Below are 19,336 nucleotides of genomic sequence, written 5' to 3'. Positions count from 1 at the left end.
ATCTTGGCCAGGTCCCAGTTGCAAATGAGAACTTGTTCTCAACTAGCCTACCTAGTTAAATAAAGGTTAAATAAATAAATAAAATAAAAGATTATGTCACGCAATTAACATTAACTTTATGAATTATGAAGCATTATGTGCTTTTATGTGCTTGTTTTGATTACATACTGTAAATTATTCAAAATGCACAAAAGTTACGTTAGCTGATGAATATTTCTCATAGAACAAAGCGTATAGGGATCTCCTAAATCTGTGTTTACCACAGAGGTCATTTTGCCAGCTGGAACAAGGAAACTTTTCCTACAACCAGTCAGCAAGTCAGAAATGTCAAGAGTTTCCTAGTTCTGACTAGCACCTGAACACGGTTTATGGGCCAACCTTTGACCCACAGACCAGTTATCATCACTGATTAATAAACTCATAGCTAGAAAGCTGTAATTACATTCTTCTATTATTCCCCTACTCCAGGGGTTACCAAACCTTTCCACGAAGGGACCCGTTTCATAACCCCCAAAATATACCTGTGAAAATAATATTTTTACAAATTAAAGGAGTTAGTTATCAGTATCTTTGATGATAATGTAGGCAAATATAATTGTCATAAATACCTGTAGTTCGCTGATTTCTCTCTCATAAATTGATTACTGATGCCTTGCTTCTTGTATTGATTAATATGGATATTGTAGTCCTTTCCATGTCTACAGGCCTACAAGTATCCATAAATGTACTACAATACCCACTACTCCACCTTTGACGGACCATCTGACGTAAACGCTTCTGAAAGTGTAGAAACGTGAGTATTAAGTCCTTGCTGTCGTTACGAGTACAGGTACGATTTATCCATACACTCTATGTTCGTATTATTATGATGACAAGTACCACACTGTCCTGCATTTGTGGCCATTGCATTGTATTGGGAGACGTGTTAAATTGAGCAGCTAACGTTAGCTGTTAGCTAACGCAAGTCTCTCCATTTGGTCTCCCTCTAACTGTGCTAAGCTAGCTAGTTAGCTCATGTTAACTATTCTATTAATGTCTACAAAGTCACGTTGTTGACATTGAAATTACAGCATTTCTTTCAAAGACTCGTTTTGGCAAGTGGCTGTATTATTGTTAGCCACGGCATGCATTGTCAGCTGAGCTAGCTAACTAATTTATGATGCTAGCCAGAGTTAGATAACGTTAGCTCGCTGTCAATGGAGTTGAGGCTGTCAGACCAAGCATTTAGCTACGTTACCTAAATTGTTTACCCAACTCTTCAGTTATGACAGCATCTACGTAATGCATCTACGTAATCTTCCAATTGAAAACAAATCAAGTCTCTTTGTTGGTGGTGAGGGAAAATGTATTGTTTTGTTTACTCCGCTATTTGATTTTATACCCTAAATGTGAATATTTTTTTAAATCTTTCAGATCAGAAATATACTGTGGTTGGTAGAATCTTATGGACCACAGAGTGGTAGGCAACCAATGTCTCCACCCCGGCTCACCGGCGCCCTGCGCTCCTTCTCTACTGTCAGCAAGCAGGAAGACTTCACTGAAGAAGTATATGATCTGAAGGTAAGGCTAACTTAAAGCAAGTTACATTATAGACCATATCTGACTAACCTTTGTGAAAGGACTAACCTTTGTGAATGGACACTGGCAATTTAACAATAATGCAATGTTATTTTATCCCTCGTCCGGCTGTGCCAGCACCAAAACTCCAATAGGTTTGTAACATTGAATCGTGATAAATCACAATACATATCATATTGGCACCGTAGTATTGTGATATCGCATCTTGAGGTCCCTAGAAATGCACTGCCCTGCTTTATTATAAGATGGAGGTGGAGCTGATTACGTATGTGAATTAAGCTAATTGAGGAGGATGCTTTGGACTGTTGTGAACACAGGCTACTTGTAGTGTTTTCTTCACTCACTTCCCTCCTTGATATTGCTTTCTCCAGCCTTCTCCCATTTACCATGCTACCTCTCTTTTCCTGTTATCTTCTTTAATCCGCTCTCTCTCTCCCATTTCACAATATATTCTAATCTTTGCCTCTGCCTCTATTCCCCTATTTTCTCCTCTCTCATTCTGATCGGGGGCTTGTTAAGTTGTTGGTGTGTATTGAGATACTCTGCTTAGGAGGAAATTGGACCTGGTCCTCAGACCACCACCTCTTGCCCTGTTCTCCCAGTGCTAAATCCTCCACAGTGTGAAAACTGCTGCTAGAGGGAAAAGAGGGACTAATGAGGGTCGCTGGGAGATTATCAGTTAAAATTATTTAGTTCTAGAGGACATGGAAGTGCTGATTGTAATAAAGGCATGGTGTTAATACTGCTGCCGCCCCTCCTTGCACTGAACCCCCTGACCTGATGAGCACTAATACCCAATGTTAAAGGAAAGGCTAATTTCAAAGTCGCTCGCTATGCAAGGAACTTAGCATATGCTGCTGCGCTATGTCTTTGAGTTATGAAAAGGACTTAGAATTACCCTCTGCTGTGTGTTTGTGTGTGATAGAGAGGGATATGCAGAGAGAGGTCACTGTGCATCCAATATCTATGCAGTTTCATGATAAATCTGTAACTTTATCCCCTTGCTGTCTGTTTGTCTTATGTTAGACCAAGCGTTTGAAGAGGCAGGAGCTGTTTTCCAGAGAGGGCCTGACATGGCAGAAGATAGTCCAGTTCTTCACTCAGCACCTGGAGAAGGCAGAGCAGCAGGCTGCAGCACAGGAGCTGAAGAGCATCCTACAGGCTGCCAAGCAGATAGGTAATCAACTCACTTGACTGGCAGGGATGCACGTTCAGTCAAAGAGCACCATTTTAATGTTATGTTATCTGTGAGGGTGAATAGACAGTGTTTTCCCTAGGACTATTCCAAGCAGTGGCAAAGACAGTTGTTGTTTTGTAGACAACATCTGAAATGAAATTTTCCCTTTTAAAGAATTATAACCTTTAGACCAGCTTTTGTAGACAACATCTGAAATGAAATTTTCCACTTTGTCAAAGAATTATAACCTTTAGACCAGCTTATGTTGTATTTCCTCGCTGTCAAAATGTGCAATTTAAAGTTTTTAGGGCTGAATCACTGGGGGATTCAACCTCCATTCCATGGGGCGCCACCATTCAGGGACTTATAATTAGGATGCATCTCTCTCCAGAAGTCACACAACACACAACTCCTACACTATTCTGATACTGCCTGTTGGGGGATGGGGGGGGGGGGGGGATCTCACACACACACACACACACACACACACACACACACACACACACACACACACACACACACACACACACACACACACACACCCCTCTGTCCCCCTAACCCCCGGGCGGAGCACCTCTGTAGTGTACAGGAAGAGACTGAGGCCCTGCAGGACACACGAGAAGGCATCTTTGAGGCTCCCTCAATTTGTCTCTCCTCGATTTCTCACGTCCTCTCTCCTCGATTCCTCACGTCCCCTCTCCTCACCTTCTCAAAACGCATTAGAGGAACATGTTTTTAAAATGTATTTATTTATTATTATTTTTTTTTTTGTGTGTGAATCTTACCCCCTTTTCCCCCCAATTTTGTAGTATCCAATTGTTAGTAGTTACTATCTTGTCTCATTGCTACAACTCCCGTACAGGCTCGGGTGAGACGAAGGTCGAAAGCCATGCATGGCCTGCCTACCTACCTCCTTGAAACCATGTGATAAAAGTGCATTTTTATGAGAAAAAAAGCCAATTTTGTTCAATTTATTTTCTTTCTGTTCGCCACTACTCTATTTTTTGTCTTCATCATTGAAAGTCTAGAGAGCCTTCCGCGATAATAAACATGTGTTTGGGATGTTTTTGAAAGGTTCTTGACCATGGATTTTTGTCCTTTTAATGTGCCCTTAGCCTGTCTCTACCTAGAGCGTAGAGAATAAAGTAAAGCTCCAGATCCCACTGAGAATGAAGATGAAAAACATCCATCGTGCCCTGACACACACAGTGGAGAGTGAGATGCTTTTAGGCCATTTTAATTGGCTTAAATCCTTTTCATCTGTATCTCTGCCTCTAAGTATGACCCTTTATCTTTCTCTCGCTCGCTCTCTTTCTCCCCTCTCTCTCCCTCCTCTTTTGGACAATTAGTCCCGATTCCCTCTAAATGAGCTACGGCGAGAGGACACGTGTCTTTTAGAAAGTGCTCTTTTCCGTCTTTCTCTGAGGAGCAGTGCTAGACAATGCTAGCGTTTTACTGCTTGGAACATACAGCAGTGCAGCAAGAAATGTCACATTGCTGTAGCCACTAGCCAGCTAGGTATCACGAATGGTAATGTTAATGGTAGTGGGTTTTCTGATAATCACAATGATCATCATCAGTGTCAGCATATTTGTGATGCTGATGGCAGCCCATATTGCCTCGGTTGAAGAGTGGGACTGAAGAAACTGGCCGAAATAATAAATGATCATGGTATCTAGCTAACTAAATATCTTCTTGTTTCCCCATGTCTCTGGCAGTGGGGACAGAGCATGGCCAGGACACCATTGAGAGTGCTGCTGTCTTCCTGTTTGAGACGTTCCACAACAAGGACCATGTGGGTCACGAGGAGACTAGGGCCATCAAGCAGATGTTTGGGCCCTTCCCCTCCTCGGCAGCCGACGCCTCCTGTGCTGCTGTGTCCCGGGCTGTGGCCCCTCTGGGAGAGTCCCAGGTGGGACAACTGTAATACTGATTATATATAGGTCTACTTAAAATAAAATATGAAAAGTTACTTTTTGGTTTATACATTTTCTTCCTAGTATTTTATTATTCTACCATCATATTTTCCTTATAATTTATGCCTTTATTTTTTTATTCATGTTTTAAAGGTGGAGGAGTTTGTTCGTTCCCAGAGCTCCTGTCGCGCCCCTCAGCGCGGCTCGGCCTTCGGACGCAACATCACCTTCTCCTATGACTGTTACACCCTGGACCCCCAGGAGGCCCTGCCCTGGGCGGGGGGCCCTGAGGACGAGAACCCTGGTGGAGGCCTGGACTTCCACAGCTTCCTCAACAACCACCAAGGTCGCAGGAGTAATGGGGGAGAGGCAGATGGAGGCAGGCTAAGCCCGGGAGGGGCTCAGAGCTCTGGGAATGGGACCATCCTGAGAGGGGAGGTGGAGAAGTACCTGAACGGAGGCAACATGATCTCCTCCAGCCCTGAGGAACTGTGCACCTCCCTGTTTGAGATGCTGGCCTCCACCAAGAGTGACGACGAGCTGCAGAATGAGGTGAGCAGCACCGTCTCACACCACCTTTACCTTTTTCACACTATTGTGCCGACCCAAACCTCAGTTATTCCTTGAACTTAGCCAGCTGGCCTCTGGGGGTTTAAACCCCAGGTCAGACCACATCCACTTTGGACCTCGTCTCCACGGCAGGTCAACCTTGGCCTTTAGCTCAGGGTGTGTGAGGTTGACGTGGTGCGTGTCTCATGCTAAAGATGACGTTTGGAGAGCTCTGGAGAGCTGACCTTAACATTGTAGGAGAGGAGGAAGATCTTAATGCTTCTCCAGGGAGGCCCCATCACCTAGGAAGGCTGCAGTATGCCTGACATACACACAAGGATAAAGGCTGCAGTATGCCTGACATACACACAAGGATAAAGGCTGCAGTATGCCTGACATACACACAAGGATAAAGGCTGCAGTATGCCTGACATGCACACCAGGATAAAGGCTGCAGTATGCCTGACATGCACACCAGGATAAAGGCTGCAGTATGCCTGACATGCACACCAGGATAAAGGCTGCAGTATGCCTGACATGCACACCAGGATAAAGGCTGCAGTATGCCTGACATGCACACCAGGATAAAGGCTGCAGTATGCCTGACATGCACACCAGGATAAAGGCTGCAGTATGCCTGACATGCACACCAGGATAAAGGCTGCAGTATGCCTGACATGCACACCAGGATAAAGGCAGCGGTATTGTATGCCACACAATAAGTGAAAGTGTTCAGGTTCAAAGTTTAATGTTTGAGATTCTCTCAGGTTTTTAGAGGGTGGAAAGACCTTGGGTTTAGTGTATGGTGAAAGGATTTGCGCAGTTACCAATGAATCAAGACTAGCTAGAAGAACTGGGTTAGAAGTACTGGGCAACAACAGGCAATTAAGGCAGCACTTAGTCTGTGCTGAACCATGGTGTTATTGGGACATGTTGTTCACATCTTCCACAAGAAAATAACACACTTACAGAGTGAGAGCGGGGGGGAGGGAGAGATGCCAGGTTGTGACAGAGGAGAGGAGAGGATGAATTGATGAGGCTCTGGGCAGAGCTCCCATCTCTTATACAGGTCCTTAATTTAGAGTCGTTCTCTCTCTCTCCCTCACGCCCCTGCAGCCCACAAAAACACAAGGTCGCCACACACCTTCATTTATTAGTGGCTCTCTGTTCTGCTTGTTCTCCTCTACCCCCCTATTCAGCATCTAGTCTAAACGAGGTGTGTGTCTGTATGCGTGTGTTAGCAGTTAAAGATCAGGGTTAGAGTGCCCTCTGTAGGCCATCGCGCGCTCCTGTAGGCCACCGCGCGCTCCTGTCTGTGGGCCCACCGCGCGCTCCTGTCTGTGGGCCCACCGCGCGCTCCTGTCTGTGGGCCCACCGCGCGCTCCTGTCTGTGGGCCCACCGCGCGCTCCTGTCTGTGGGCCCACCGCGCGCTCCTGTCTGCCCACCGCGCGCTCCTGTCTGTGGGCCCACCGCGCGCTCCTGTCTGTGGGCCCACCGCGCGCTCCTGTCTGTGGGCCCACCGCGCGCTCCTGTCTGTGGGCCCACCGCGCGCTCCTGTCTGTGGGCCCACCGCGCGCTCCTGTCTGTGGGCCCACCGCGCGCTCCTGTCTGTGGGCCCACCGCGCGCTCCTGTCTGTGGGCCCACCGCGCGCTCCTGTCTGCCCACCGCGCGCTCCCACCGTCTGTGGGCCCACCGCGCTCCTGCTCCTGTCTGTGGGCCCACCGCGCGCTCCTGTCTGTGGGCCCACCGCGCCCACCGCTCCTGTCTGTGGGCCCACCGCGCGCTCCTGTCTGTGGGCCCACCGCGCGCGCCCACCGCTCCTGTCTGTGGGCCCACCCACCGCGCGCTCCTGTCTGTGGGCCCACCGCGCGCTCCTGTCTGTGGGCCCACCGCGCTCCCTGTGGGCCCACCGCGCGCTGCCCACCGCGCCTTCCTGTGGGCCCACCGCTTCCTGTGGCTCCTTCCTGTGGGCCCACCGCGCGCTCCTTCCTGTGGCTCCTTCCTGTGGGCCCACCGCGCGCTGCTTCCTGTGGGCCCACCGCGCGCTGCTTCCTGTGGGCCCACCGCACATTCCTGTAGGCCACATGCTGAGACCTCTGACAATGAGATTTCATCCATAACTTTCCCTCCAAAATGAGATGAACAGTGTCTCATTCTGTCCTCTTGAGTCCTTCTCCCTCCCTTTCTCTTTCCTTCTCTACACGGCAGACAGTGTAGGTTTTACTAATACCTGAGTCTACATTCTCTTCTAATGTTCTTCACGTAGCTGACATTTGGAAGCCAACTCTCCTACTGACATCTTTAGATGTGGAGTGCCCTTTGTGTGTGTGCACTCCACGCACCTCTCTGCGAGTGACTCCAAATTCAACAGCAATGTTTAAATGGTCTGTACCATTACATGTGACAGAGGATAAACCCCCGCTTTTTATTTTATTTTATTACCTCTCATTTGTACCCCTGGAATGATGACATTTGCTGCAATAGCAGTGGCTTGAGAAAGAGAGCTTGGTTTTAAAGGTATGTTTTTGGTGGTTGTGAAAAGAGCTGTATAGCTCCATTAATGCACCAGGATATAGACTTGATGAGTAATTATATTCCTAGTTTTGACTGCGCTAAGACGTACTGTATGCGGGTGTGCTGCTTGTATGGCAGTCTCATGCAACATTTGTATTATAACCAGTGATCTATGTGGTCACTGATAGTTGCCTGTCTTCCTGAAAGCTTGTTGTAGCCTATGCGTTTTCTAGAACAATCTATGGTTCACCTAATATAGCAGCCTCATCCAGGCTTAAAGGTAAAAGAAATAAAACCTTCAGGGTGGTTAGGTCTGTGAGCTTCTTCCTTCGGAGGGGAAAACTGTCTCTCACTCCCAGTGGACTTCTCTGTCCTCCTCACCTTTCCTTCTAGGCTGAGAGGATCCAATGAACTTCAAGGACAGAATTCATGAGTGCCCATAAAAATAAAAAAAATTCTCCAGGCAGCAGGTGAAAAACAGAACAACAATAACAACACAGTCCTAGGGTCATTCCACCTAAAAAACACACAAGGATTTCAACACCCACCACCTCAGATTGTTCTGAAATCATTTCTGTAGTAAGAAACAGAAGTTTACAGATCATTTTGTGACATCCAATTGGTAGTTAGTCTTGTCCCATCTCTGAAACTCCTGTACGGACTCGGGAAAGGCGACGGTTGAGAGCCAATCCTCTTCCGAAACACGACCCTGCCAAGTCAAACTGCTTCTTGACACACTGCTCGCTTAACCCAGAAGCCAGCCACACCAATGTGTCTGTGGAAACACCGTACAGCTAGCGACAGCAGTCAGCGTGCATGCACCCTGCCCGCCACAAGGAGTCACTAGAGTGCGATGGAGACCCTGCACCATTATTTTGTTCAAATATAATTTGATCTCTGAGAAATTAAGCTAATTGATTGCACCCAAATTCATTAAATATAGTACATAACATCCGATTTGGACCTAAAAAAAATTGGACAATGAGTAAGACATGCGGATTCCAAAGCATTTGTTAAAAGCCCCCCCAATGCCAAATCTTATGTTTCTAACTACAGAAATGATTTCGGAACAATCTGAGATTGTGGGTGTCATTGCTTTCTGAAACGACATGGAACGACCCTCCAGTCACTGAGAGGGAAAGGACTTTGGAGACAGAATAAAGACCCAGCACACAGAAACAAAGACTACCCTTCACAAAGGAGGGCTTGTGACCTGTCACCTGTCATCATCAAAGTGCGTCTGTTGTTTGGCTCCCCTACCGCGGTGGCTAACCAAGTCCCCAGAGGATGTGGAAAAGCAAAAGGGCAAAGTCCTCTTTCCATCCAACCATCCATTTAACCATCTGCAAATAGAAAAGCATGGATTGAATGATCCGTTTTGTATTACATTTTTTTAAAAATAATAAAATATATGCAGGATAAAACATTCTGAATATATTCAAGACTGCTCATATCTTCTAATGTCAGGTACTATGTGGGTTTTGATGTTGTCTCATTGAGTACGGTTACATGCACATAAACGATTTCCCTAATAATCATGTTTATATGGACACATCTGAAGTCAGTCTTCCTGATGGGATTTAAATAAATACCGAAAATCGGCAAATCAAAATAAACGTTCTACCACAACGATTATGTTAGTTTTGTGAAGCCAAATTGAGTTTGGACATAAAGTTTGTATGTGAAAATGAATTCTAAGATGCATGTGCTGGTAAATGTGCAGATCAATTACACCGCTGGAACACAGATTAAACTGTTTACATGTCCTAATAATTCCAGATTGCTTAGAAAACTAGTTTTATTCGGTGGATGCTTACTTTGATATAGACTTTACACTGATTTAAGATGAGCAGAGTAAAGTGTTTACATGACTTTCATAATCTGCATCCTGCCATAATCAGTTTAATATATTACACTGGGTTCACTAAACAATAGGAACACCTTCCTAATATTGAGTTGCACCCCCTTTTGTCCTCAGAACGGCCTCAATTCATCAGGGCATGGACTCTACAAGGTGTCAAAAGCGTTCCACAGGGATGTTGGCCCATGTTGACTCCAATGCTTCCCACAGTTGTCAAGTTGGCTGGATGTCCTTTGGGTGGTGGACCTTACTTGATACACACAGGAAACGGTTGAGCGTGAAAAACCCAGCAGCATTGCAGTTCTTGACATACTCAAACTGCTGCGCCTGGCATCGACTACCATACCCCGTTCAAAGGCACTTAAACCTTTAGGCTGTCATTGTAAATAAGAATTTGTTCTTAACTGACTTGCCTAGTTAAATAAAGATTGTTTAAAAAAATACATTTTTTTTTGTGTTTTGTACACTGTATATTAGTGTGCATGTAAACATACTCATTGTGTCTGCACACAGCATTTCCACCCCCTATGGTTAATACTGTATGTTTCTCTCCTGTGCTCGCCAGCTCCTAGCTCAGTGATCGCTTCCCTCCCAGTCAGGTTTACTGTTGTTTTGCTGTCCCCAGCCAGCTAAGTGCCAGGTGGCTGTGTTTGGGGGGCTAAGCGGCACAGCATTATTCTGTCTCAGGCCCAGACTTACTTTGGGCATGGTAATCACCAGGTGCTCAGTCTTGGCACTGAATGCGTGTGTTTGGAGGGGAGGATGGAGGTTGAACCATAGGATGTGTTTGTTTACTGCTTTAGTGTTTTTGGCTTAAGCACACCATGTCTCCCACTCTCTCTCATATCTCTCTTCATCTCCCCCCTCTCTCTGCTCCTCTATCTCGCTCTTTGAATCTCTCTCTCGCTCTCATCCAGCTGTTTGAACTGCTGGGCCCAGAGGGATTTGAGATGATCTCTGTTCTCCTCCAGAGAAGGTCTTCCATCGTGGATTCTCTCCTTTCCATCCCTGCAGACAGGATCAACTACCCACCAGGTGAGTCAGACCCCACCCCTTGCACCAGAGGCATCCAGGTCATCTCCATAGAAACCAGAGATCCACACTCTCGGAGAGCAGTGGGGTAGAGTATCGTTGATGAATTAAACTGTAGATAATTGGGTTGAAATTCAGTCTACCTACCTAGACAAATCTTGACATTCATCATTGAAAAAAATGAGTTTTTGCCTGTCACTACCCCGGATTTGGAGGACCACTTTTAATATTAGGCGTTTTTTATTTAAATGTTTTATACTTATTTACCCCCAACTTTCATCATTGTCAGGGTCTTCTCAAGGGAAGGAGAGGGTGATGTATGATAGGGTCACTAAGGTCGACTCTTGGCTATGCATTTCTCAGCAGGGTCATGACCTTTAACAACTGGTCCATGTTTGGATGTTAATCCCTACAACACAAACGGCACAGTCCAGCTCCAACAACCTTTAAAGATCTACATGAGGGTTTGATGTACAAATCAATATTAGACTCTGTAAATCTTTGATGGTGTCCAGTACTCTAGTATAGAGAGGTACAGTATGAAATGCACAGTGTCCCTGTCTCTTTGTCATGGGTGAAGGTTGGTAAAGCTGTAGCCTACTAAGGAATATAATTACAAATACTCCCCTACTGCTATTCAATTCAATTATGTACATTTCACGTAACTGTGAAAAGGCTATTCACCATCAACTCTACCCAAGGGTTAAACTTTCCACCTTATTTTCTGTTCTATATCAGCCCCCCCCTCACTCCCTCCCTCCATCGTTCTCTCATTTCTTTGTTCCCATCACCTACCCCTCAGGTCTGTTTTGGAGCTGTGTATTGCTCTCATTTTCTGCATGATTGTCAAACGGCTCAATACACTGAAAAGCTATTACCTAAAGATAGCCTGTTAAGCTTAGCTCAGTCCTTCATTATTTCTCTAGGTTTTTGGGGAGGAGGTTGGGGGAGGAGGGTCAGGGGTTGGGGGAGGTAATGCACCATGATCCATTTAAGTCCAAGATGGTCATCTCCAGCACTAGACCAGTCACTCTCTTTTTGCCCCTCTTGCCTTCAACTACTTCTCACAAATCAGAGAAAATGTAGCAAAGTAGGATCTATAGTATACTCTATAGACAAATACCTGGCTCATGCCTTGTATAGTATTACTGTCCCCACGACGAAATCTGGAAGGGGACTGTAGCTCTGTGTCCATCCTTTGGTATGTTCATCACATGCAATATCTCAGACAGCAGTGGCCCGATTTGGTGAATCTTTGGTGATCTTGCCATAGAGATCCGGCATGTACACAATTACACTGATTGGCCCAAGGGGGGTACTGTAGTAATATACTGAAATTCCAAACTTTGAACAAGCATATCCTGTCCCGTTTTGAGCTGCTGTCATGGAGTGAGGTGTTGTTATATGCATCCCCTCATGAGCAACACGTTTCTATAAGCTCTGCCCGTTAGTTTTTCTGCTAATTAGACATTTTGTCCTGCACCCAACCAACAATCGAACAAGCATAGCTCCTGCCCCGTTTGAGCTACAGTCATGGAGTTTTGGACATGTAAACATCTTCTCATGAGAAACAAGTTTCCCATAATTACCTATGTAATTTTGGTACTTACAAATGGAATGTCTTTCCACACAACATATGTTGGAATAATTGACACAGGGAGGACTGTAGTAGACTTGTTATTATACTGAGGGGTGGCATTATCCCTTAGACTGGTCCTAGATCTGTTTCTACTGTCTTGCCAACTCCTATGATCAGTGTCCAGCACAAATGGATCTGGGACCAGGCTAGTACCAGAGAATACACTGACTTGGTTGGTGCTGAAGTGTTCTCCCCTGTACTAGGAGATGTGCCCTGCTGTAACTTAGCTATGCTGATCTGCTCCTTCCTCTGTACATACAGTAGCCTATGTAGTTCAGTGTAGTATCCTCTCTACATTATTCAGTCTTCTCTATTGCTCTCCCCCTGTTGCTTGGAGCTGAGCTGACTGGCTCATATTAAGGCAGTTGCCCCTGCAGTTCACTGTTTCCCAGGCTTTGCCTACAGAGTACACTGACTGTTTTATATTGAAGTTAGTTCCTCCATGGCCTGTAGCTGAATTCAGTCAGTGATTTCACTCTGTATTTCCCCACAGCATGGAACTGATTCTACTGGATGTTACTGAAGCTGTTCCCTGTGTAGCACAGTGAGCCCAGTGCCTGACTGTTATTTTTCATACACCGAATACCATGCTGAGCTAGCAGTATCACTCCTCGTCTCTCCTGCTTTCTGTCTCCTCTTTTTGGAGATGTTTTCTTCGCTTGGAGGCTAATAGTTTTTTTTTTAACCCTTGAAATGTGAACTAAGCTGTGAGTAGCTGAAGATGTGTGTGGGAGGATAAGGATGGACAATTTGTCGTCGGTTCCAAATCGTAGGCAGGCATCAAAGAAATTGAAAAAATATATAAATAAAGCTGGAATTTTAGTTTTTCCAGAACATTTCTATATATTTGTATAGCCTAAGGGATTTATGTTATCTATTTGAGTCATTCATTTCCCACATCCTACATTTACAGCGGTGGTTGTGATACTGTAAATGAACCACCTAATTTAAAGGCCCAGTTCAATCAGAAATGAGATTGACCTGCGTGTGAGCGAAAATGAGTTCATAGACCAATGAGTTCCAAAGCTCTCTGCCAATAACTGCTTGTTTTCAGGTTTACCCTCTCCACTCAGACAACTCCCAGACAGTCCTAGCAAAATTCTAGCATGAGAAATTGCTCTTTGCTAAGAAGCTATTTTTGTTTATTTTTTTCCCCTCCACCATTTCCATTGAAAACAATCACAGTAAGGTACTTAATAATTGTTACCCAGAAATAATTTGATATTGAGCCAAAAAACAGTCTGTATTGGACTTGTAGCCCTTTCCACTCGTACCCCAAAATTGGAATGCAGTGGCTGTACAGTAACATGCTATACATGACGTCAGAGCTCTGTGTCTCTGCTTCACATGATTTAAAAATAATCACGGTTTTCGGTTTCGATTATAAAAATGAAATAATAAATGCACTATGCGTTGTGGGTTGAATGCTATATCAACATAGAAGTCCCATGATGGTGGTGACTGCCCATTTAGTGCTTATCACTTTATTAAGCATAATTTATTCACATTACATTAGTTTAATTAAATATTTCAGTTGTGTATATTACATTTGTTTTATTCGATGACTTTATCGTTTCATTCCAAGTCATCTCATCTCTATAGAGCTGCTGCCTATGTTGTCTGCCAAAATCACAATTTTAGTGGTTCTTCAAAGTAATTAAGGCAATCTTTAATGGCAGCTGAATCTATATCACTTAGATCATGTGTTTTCAGGTAGATACCTCGTGCATTTAGCATGTGTAAAAGAATACACAGACCGGACATGTAAGCGTACAATGGATTATGGTCATTGTAGTTAATTACCAAGTGTTCTGCTGTAAACAATGTTGAATATTGGCTCCCTACTACATCGCAGTTAGGGTTTGATCAGACGGATCTCTAGAAAAACTGCGCATTGAGCTAGCTCACAGAAAAAACCCAAACCAAATGGACTAAAAATGATTTTACACCATTTTGGATCATCGCGCTACAAGAAGTTGCTCCCATCCCTTCCAGTAATTGGGCAACTTTTGCACTTTTGTTGTCCGAGTGAGCGATATGCTGTACATTAGGATGACTCAATGTATTTTGAAAGGTGATACACTGAGAATTATAATAAATACAGCTTTGATGTATAGGGTTAGTCTTACTGGGGTCCTACACATAACAAAAAATACACACAAGACGAACGTGTGTGTGTGTGTGTGTGTGTGTGTGTGTGTGTGTGTGTGTGTGTGTGTATCTGTCTCACATGTGACATGTGACCACATGACTGGACAATAATCAAGATAAGATAAAACTAGAGCCTGCAGGACTTGACCGAATGACTGGACAATAATCAAGATGAGATAAAACTAGAGCCTGCAGGACTTGACCATATGACTGGACAATAATCAAGATGAGAGAAACTAGAGCCTGCAGGACTTGCTTTGCATTTCTTTATTGTGGATGTCATACAAGCAAGCCACATTTCCATATTCTATATTATACAACTCATGTAAACGTTTCTGATCACTATGTTGGATGTAGTTATAAGATGACATGACATCATACCCTTGTTGTTGTTCTGAACAGAATTAGCCTATCTTTGGCTATTGTGAAAATGTGTTGGGGCACACCCACCTGGATGCACTTTAATTACTTATTTTTATGTGCACCAAAATTAGGATTTGTTTTCCCTGAATTGCATTGTGAAAGCCTAACTGTAAGATAGTATTTTAGAACTTAGCTCGTCATGTTGGCAATAGAACAAGCTTTCACATGATGCCTTGTTTCAGGTGAACTGTTTGTGTCCTCACCTTTGGTCTAATGTTTTCATAATCTCCAAACTGTTCCCTTTCAGTTGCTACCATGGCTATGCATATGCTCTTCATATTTCTTCTGCAAGAAACATTTCAAACGTAGCCCTATTCGTATAGGCCAATTAAAGGGTTGGACTTAGTAACTCAAGAGTAAATCGTTATCGGTTTGTGTGCAATTCATTAGTATGTGTATTTAATCAATCAATCTGTGTGTAATTAAGCAGTATAAATCATTAATTAGCTGTGGTTGGTTCTATGGTGCCTGAGCCTAGGTGTGGTATCAAGTGCCAGGTCGTTTTGACCAGGGAATGAAGCTAATGTATACTGGGCAGGTAGACACACCACAATCGTCTCTTACCTGATTGGACTGGATAGGTAGCCTAGATAATCACTAGCCTGTGCACAGTGGCACAAAACTGATTGCAATGTCGTCGTTAATGATGACGTAATCCGGTTGTGATTATGCCATTTCAACCAGCTTTGACACAATCTAGTGCTTCATTTGGCTCAGGGGAAGTTTTTATTTATTTATTTGATTTCTTTCACCTTTATTTAACCAGGTAGGCCAGTTGAGAACAAGTTCTCATTTACAACTGCGACATGGCCAAAAATAAAGCATAGCAGTGCGACAGAAACAACAACCGGTTCCACCATATTAGGCTGTATCTGTTTTCTTTACGTTACCATTTTGGAACTGCAGGTGTTAGTGGGCTAGGGGAAGGGCTATGTGTTTTTCACATCAAGCTCACTTGTGTTCCATGATACTTTATCTCTGGACCGTACTGCATCCTAAAGTCTTCACTTCTCTAGGTCACTTCTGTTCCATGATACTTTATCTCTGGACCGTACTGCATCCTAAAGTCTTCACTTCTCTAGGTCACTTCTGTTCCATGATACTTTATCTCTGGACCGTACTGCATCCTAAAGTCTTCACTTCTCTAGGTCACTTCTGTTCCATGATACTTTATCTCTGGACCGTACTGCATCCTAAAGTCTTCACTTCTCTAGGTCACTTGTGTTCCATGATACTTTATCTCTGGACCGTACTGCATCCTAAAGTCTTCTTCTCTAGGTCACTTCTGTTCCATGATACTTTATCTCTGGACCGTACTGCATCCTAAAGTCTTCACTTCTCTAGGTCACTTGTGTTCCATGATACTTTATCTCTGGACCGTACTGCATCCTAAAGTCTTCACTTCTCTAGGTCACTTCTGTTCCATGATACTTTATCTCTGGACCGTACTGCATCCTAAAGTCTTCATTTCTCTAGGTCACTTCTGTTCCATGATACTTTATCTCTGGACCGTACTGCATCCTAAAGTCTTCACCTCTCTAGGTCACTTCTGTTCCATGATACTTTATCTCTGGACTGTACTGCATCCTAAAGTCTTCACTTCTCTAGGTCACTTCTGTTCCATGATACTTTATCTCTGGACCGTACTGCATCCTAAAGTCTTCTTCTCTAGGTCACTTCTGTTCCATGATACTTTATCTCTGGACCGTACTGCATCCTAAAGTCTTCACTTCTCTAGGTCACTTCTGTTCCATGATACTTTATCTCTGGACCGTACTGCATCCTAAAGTCTTCATTTCTCTAGGTCACTTCTGTTCCATGATACTTTATCTCTGGACTTTATCTCTGGACCGTTCCACTGCATCCTAAAGTCTTCACTTCTCTAGGTCACTTCTGTTCCATGATACTTTATCTCTGGACCGTACTGCATCCTAAAGTCTTCATTTCTCTAGGTCACTTCTGTTCCATGATACTTTATCTCTGGACCGTACTGCATCCTAAAGTCTTCACTTCTCTAGGTCACTTCTGTTCCATGATACTTTATCTCTGGACCGTACTGCATCCTAAAGTCTTCACTTCTCTAGGTCACTTCTGTTCCATGATACTTTATCTCTGGACCGTACTGCATCCTAAAGTCTTCACTTCTCTAGGTCACTTCTGTTCCATGATACTTTATCTCTGGACCGTACTGCATCCTAAAGTCTTCACTTCTCTAGGTCACTTCTGTTCCATGATACTTTATCTCTGGACCGTACTGCATCCTAAAGTCTTCACTTCTCTAGGTCACTTCTGTTCCATGATACTTTATCTCTGGACCGTACTGCATCCTAAAGTCTTCACTTCTCTAGGTCACTTCTGTTCCATGATACTTTATCTCTGGACCGTACTGCATCCTAAAGTCTTCACTTCTCTAGGTCACTTCTGTTCCATGATACTTTATCTCTGGACCGTACTGCATCCTAAAGTCTTCACTTCTCTAGGTCACTTCTGTTCCATGATACTTTATCTCTGGACCGTACTGCATCCTAAAGTCTTCACTTCTCTAGGTCACTTGTGTTCCATGATACTTTATCTCTGGACCGTACTGCATCCTAAAGTCTTCACTTCTCTAGGTCACTTCTGTTCCATGATACTTTATCTCTGGACCGTACTGCATCCTAAAGTCTTCACTTCTCTAGGTCACTTCTGTTCCATGATACTTTATCTCTGGACTGTACTGCATCCTAAAGTCTTCACTTCTCTAGGTCACTTCTGTTCCATGATACTTTATCTCTGGACCGTACTGCATCCTAAAGTCTTCTTCTCTAGGTCACTTCTGTTCCATGATACTTTATCTCTGGACCGTACTGCATCCTAAAGTCTTCTTCTCTAGGTCACTTCTGTTCCATGATACTTTATCTCTGGACCGTACTGCATCCTAAAGTCTTCACTTCTCTAGGTCACTTCTGTTCCATGATACTTTATCTCTGGACCGTACTGCATCCTAAAGTCTTCACTTCTCTAGGTCACTTCTGTTCCATGATACTTTATCTCTGGACCGTACTGCATCCTAAAGTCTTCTTCTCTAGGTCACTTCTGTTCCATGATACTTTATCTCTGGACCGTACTGCATCCTAAAGTCTTCTTCTCTAGGTCACTTCTGTTCCATGATACTTTATCTCTGGACCGTACTGCATCCTAATGTCTTCTTCTCTAGGTCACTTCTGTTCCATGATACTTTATCTCTGGACTGTACTGCATCCTAAAGTCTTCACTTCCAGCCCCTGGAAAAATGAGCTGAGTGTGGTGAACTAAAAGTTCATTTTGAATATTGAATCACTTTGATATATTAACTTCCTTTTACACTGTTGGGGCAGTGGTTGGTGGTAAACCTTTAGAGCGTATAAGGGCTGATTGGCCTACTTTAGCTTACTTGCCTCTTCCACTCTTTGTCATGTATTGTATTTTAATTTTCTTTTTTTCCCTTCCATCCACAATTCACGTTACACGTATGGAGAAGAAGTGTGGATGGGCTTCTTCTTCTCTTTTCGCTTGTCAAAGTTCACCTGCCTGCCAGACTGCTTTTGAGATTAACGTTGCCTTGACGACAGAGTGGAGAGGTCAGGAGGGGCTAAAAGAGGCTGATTAAATTTCCCACTTTCTGCATTCCATCAAAGAAGTGGGATTTGGTGGGAGGGTCTGTCAACTGCTGATTAGCTTTCAAATTGCAAACTCCTTAATCGTCATGTTGGTAAATACATGTACTCTGCCTGATGGCTGTTTTTACAGATTTCTAAATGAGAATTGAAATCTGTGCAGCATACTCCAACTCAAGTGATTCAGCTAGCTGGTACTACTGATGACGACAGTAAATGGTGAGATGCTTATCTTCTGTGATTTGCTTCCCAGGAAGGTTCATAGATATGGATAGTGTTCTATATATAGAATTATTATGACAAAGAATAGACTCTTCTTCTCTTCTCTAAGCTCTCCCTGAGCTTATGGCCTTTTAAATCATGTTTGAGTAATGAAGCACACACACGCCGTCTCTTGAGTAAAAAAAGAAACCGAGGGAATTTGAGCTGTTCAGGGAGAACTTAATCATTGCTGACATGGTCACAAACTAGTTAGTATCTCTGTAGACAAACGGTCAGGCAGCGAATCACGCACTGCACCGTCAGCCAGCCCTCTCAGTACTATTAAACTGTTTGTGGAACATGTTCTACATATTAAAATGAGCCAAGACGTAGCTTGCAAGAGTTCCGCTTTCTCATTCAGACACACACTCGTGTGGTAGGCACAGAGACGCACACTCGTGTGGTAGGCACAGAGACGCACACTCGTGTGGTAGGCACAGAGACGCACACTCGCGTGGTAGGCACAGAGACGCACACTCGCGTGGTAGGCACAGAGACGCACACTCGCGTGGTAGGCACAGAGACGCACACTCGCGTGGTAGGCACAGAGACGCACACTCGCGTGGTAGGCACAGAGACGCACACTCGCGTGGTAGGC

At 44.1% G+C, this 19,336-nt stretch overlaps 1 protein-coding gene across 2 annotated transcripts in view; it reads left to right on the top strand.

The window, feature by feature from the left end:
* The first annotated feature begins 675 nt into the window (after positions 1-675).
* The window catches only part of ascc3 (activating signal cointegrator 1 complex subunit 3), a 186,751-nt gene continuing 168,090 nt past the window's right edge, over positions 676-19,336 (top strand). The window contains exons 1-6 of one of the 2 annotated variants that reach the window (XM_046302709.1): positions 676-793; positions 1,414-1,560; positions 2,605-2,755; positions 4,474-4,667; positions 4,825-5,223; positions 10,515-10,632. In XM_046302709.1, coding sequence (XP_046158665.1) covers positions 1,471-1,560; positions 2,605-2,755; positions 4,474-4,667; positions 4,825-5,223; positions 10,515-10,632 — 952 coding nt within the window. In that variant the 5' untranslated portion in view covers positions 676-793; positions 1,414-1,470. Of the gene's footprint in view, positions 830-1,413; positions 1,561-2,604; positions 2,756-4,473; positions 4,668-4,824; positions 5,224-10,514; positions 10,633-19,336 lie in introns of both variants that reach the window. The other variant, XM_046302708.1, reaches the window with a different exon arrangement.

The sequence above is a fragment of the Oncorhynchus gorbuscha genome, linkage group LG15 (assembly GCF_021184085.1).
Source record: "Oncorhynchus gorbuscha isolate QuinsamMale2020 ecotype Even-year linkage group LG15, OgorEven_v1.0, whole genome shotgun sequence".
NCBI classification, from domain to species: Eukaryota; Metazoa; Chordata; class Actinopteri; order Salmoniformes; family Salmonidae; genus Oncorhynchus; species Oncorhynchus gorbuscha.
Note: the sequence above shows the minus strand (reverse complement) of the source record. Positions and strands in the feature narration are given on the sequence as shown.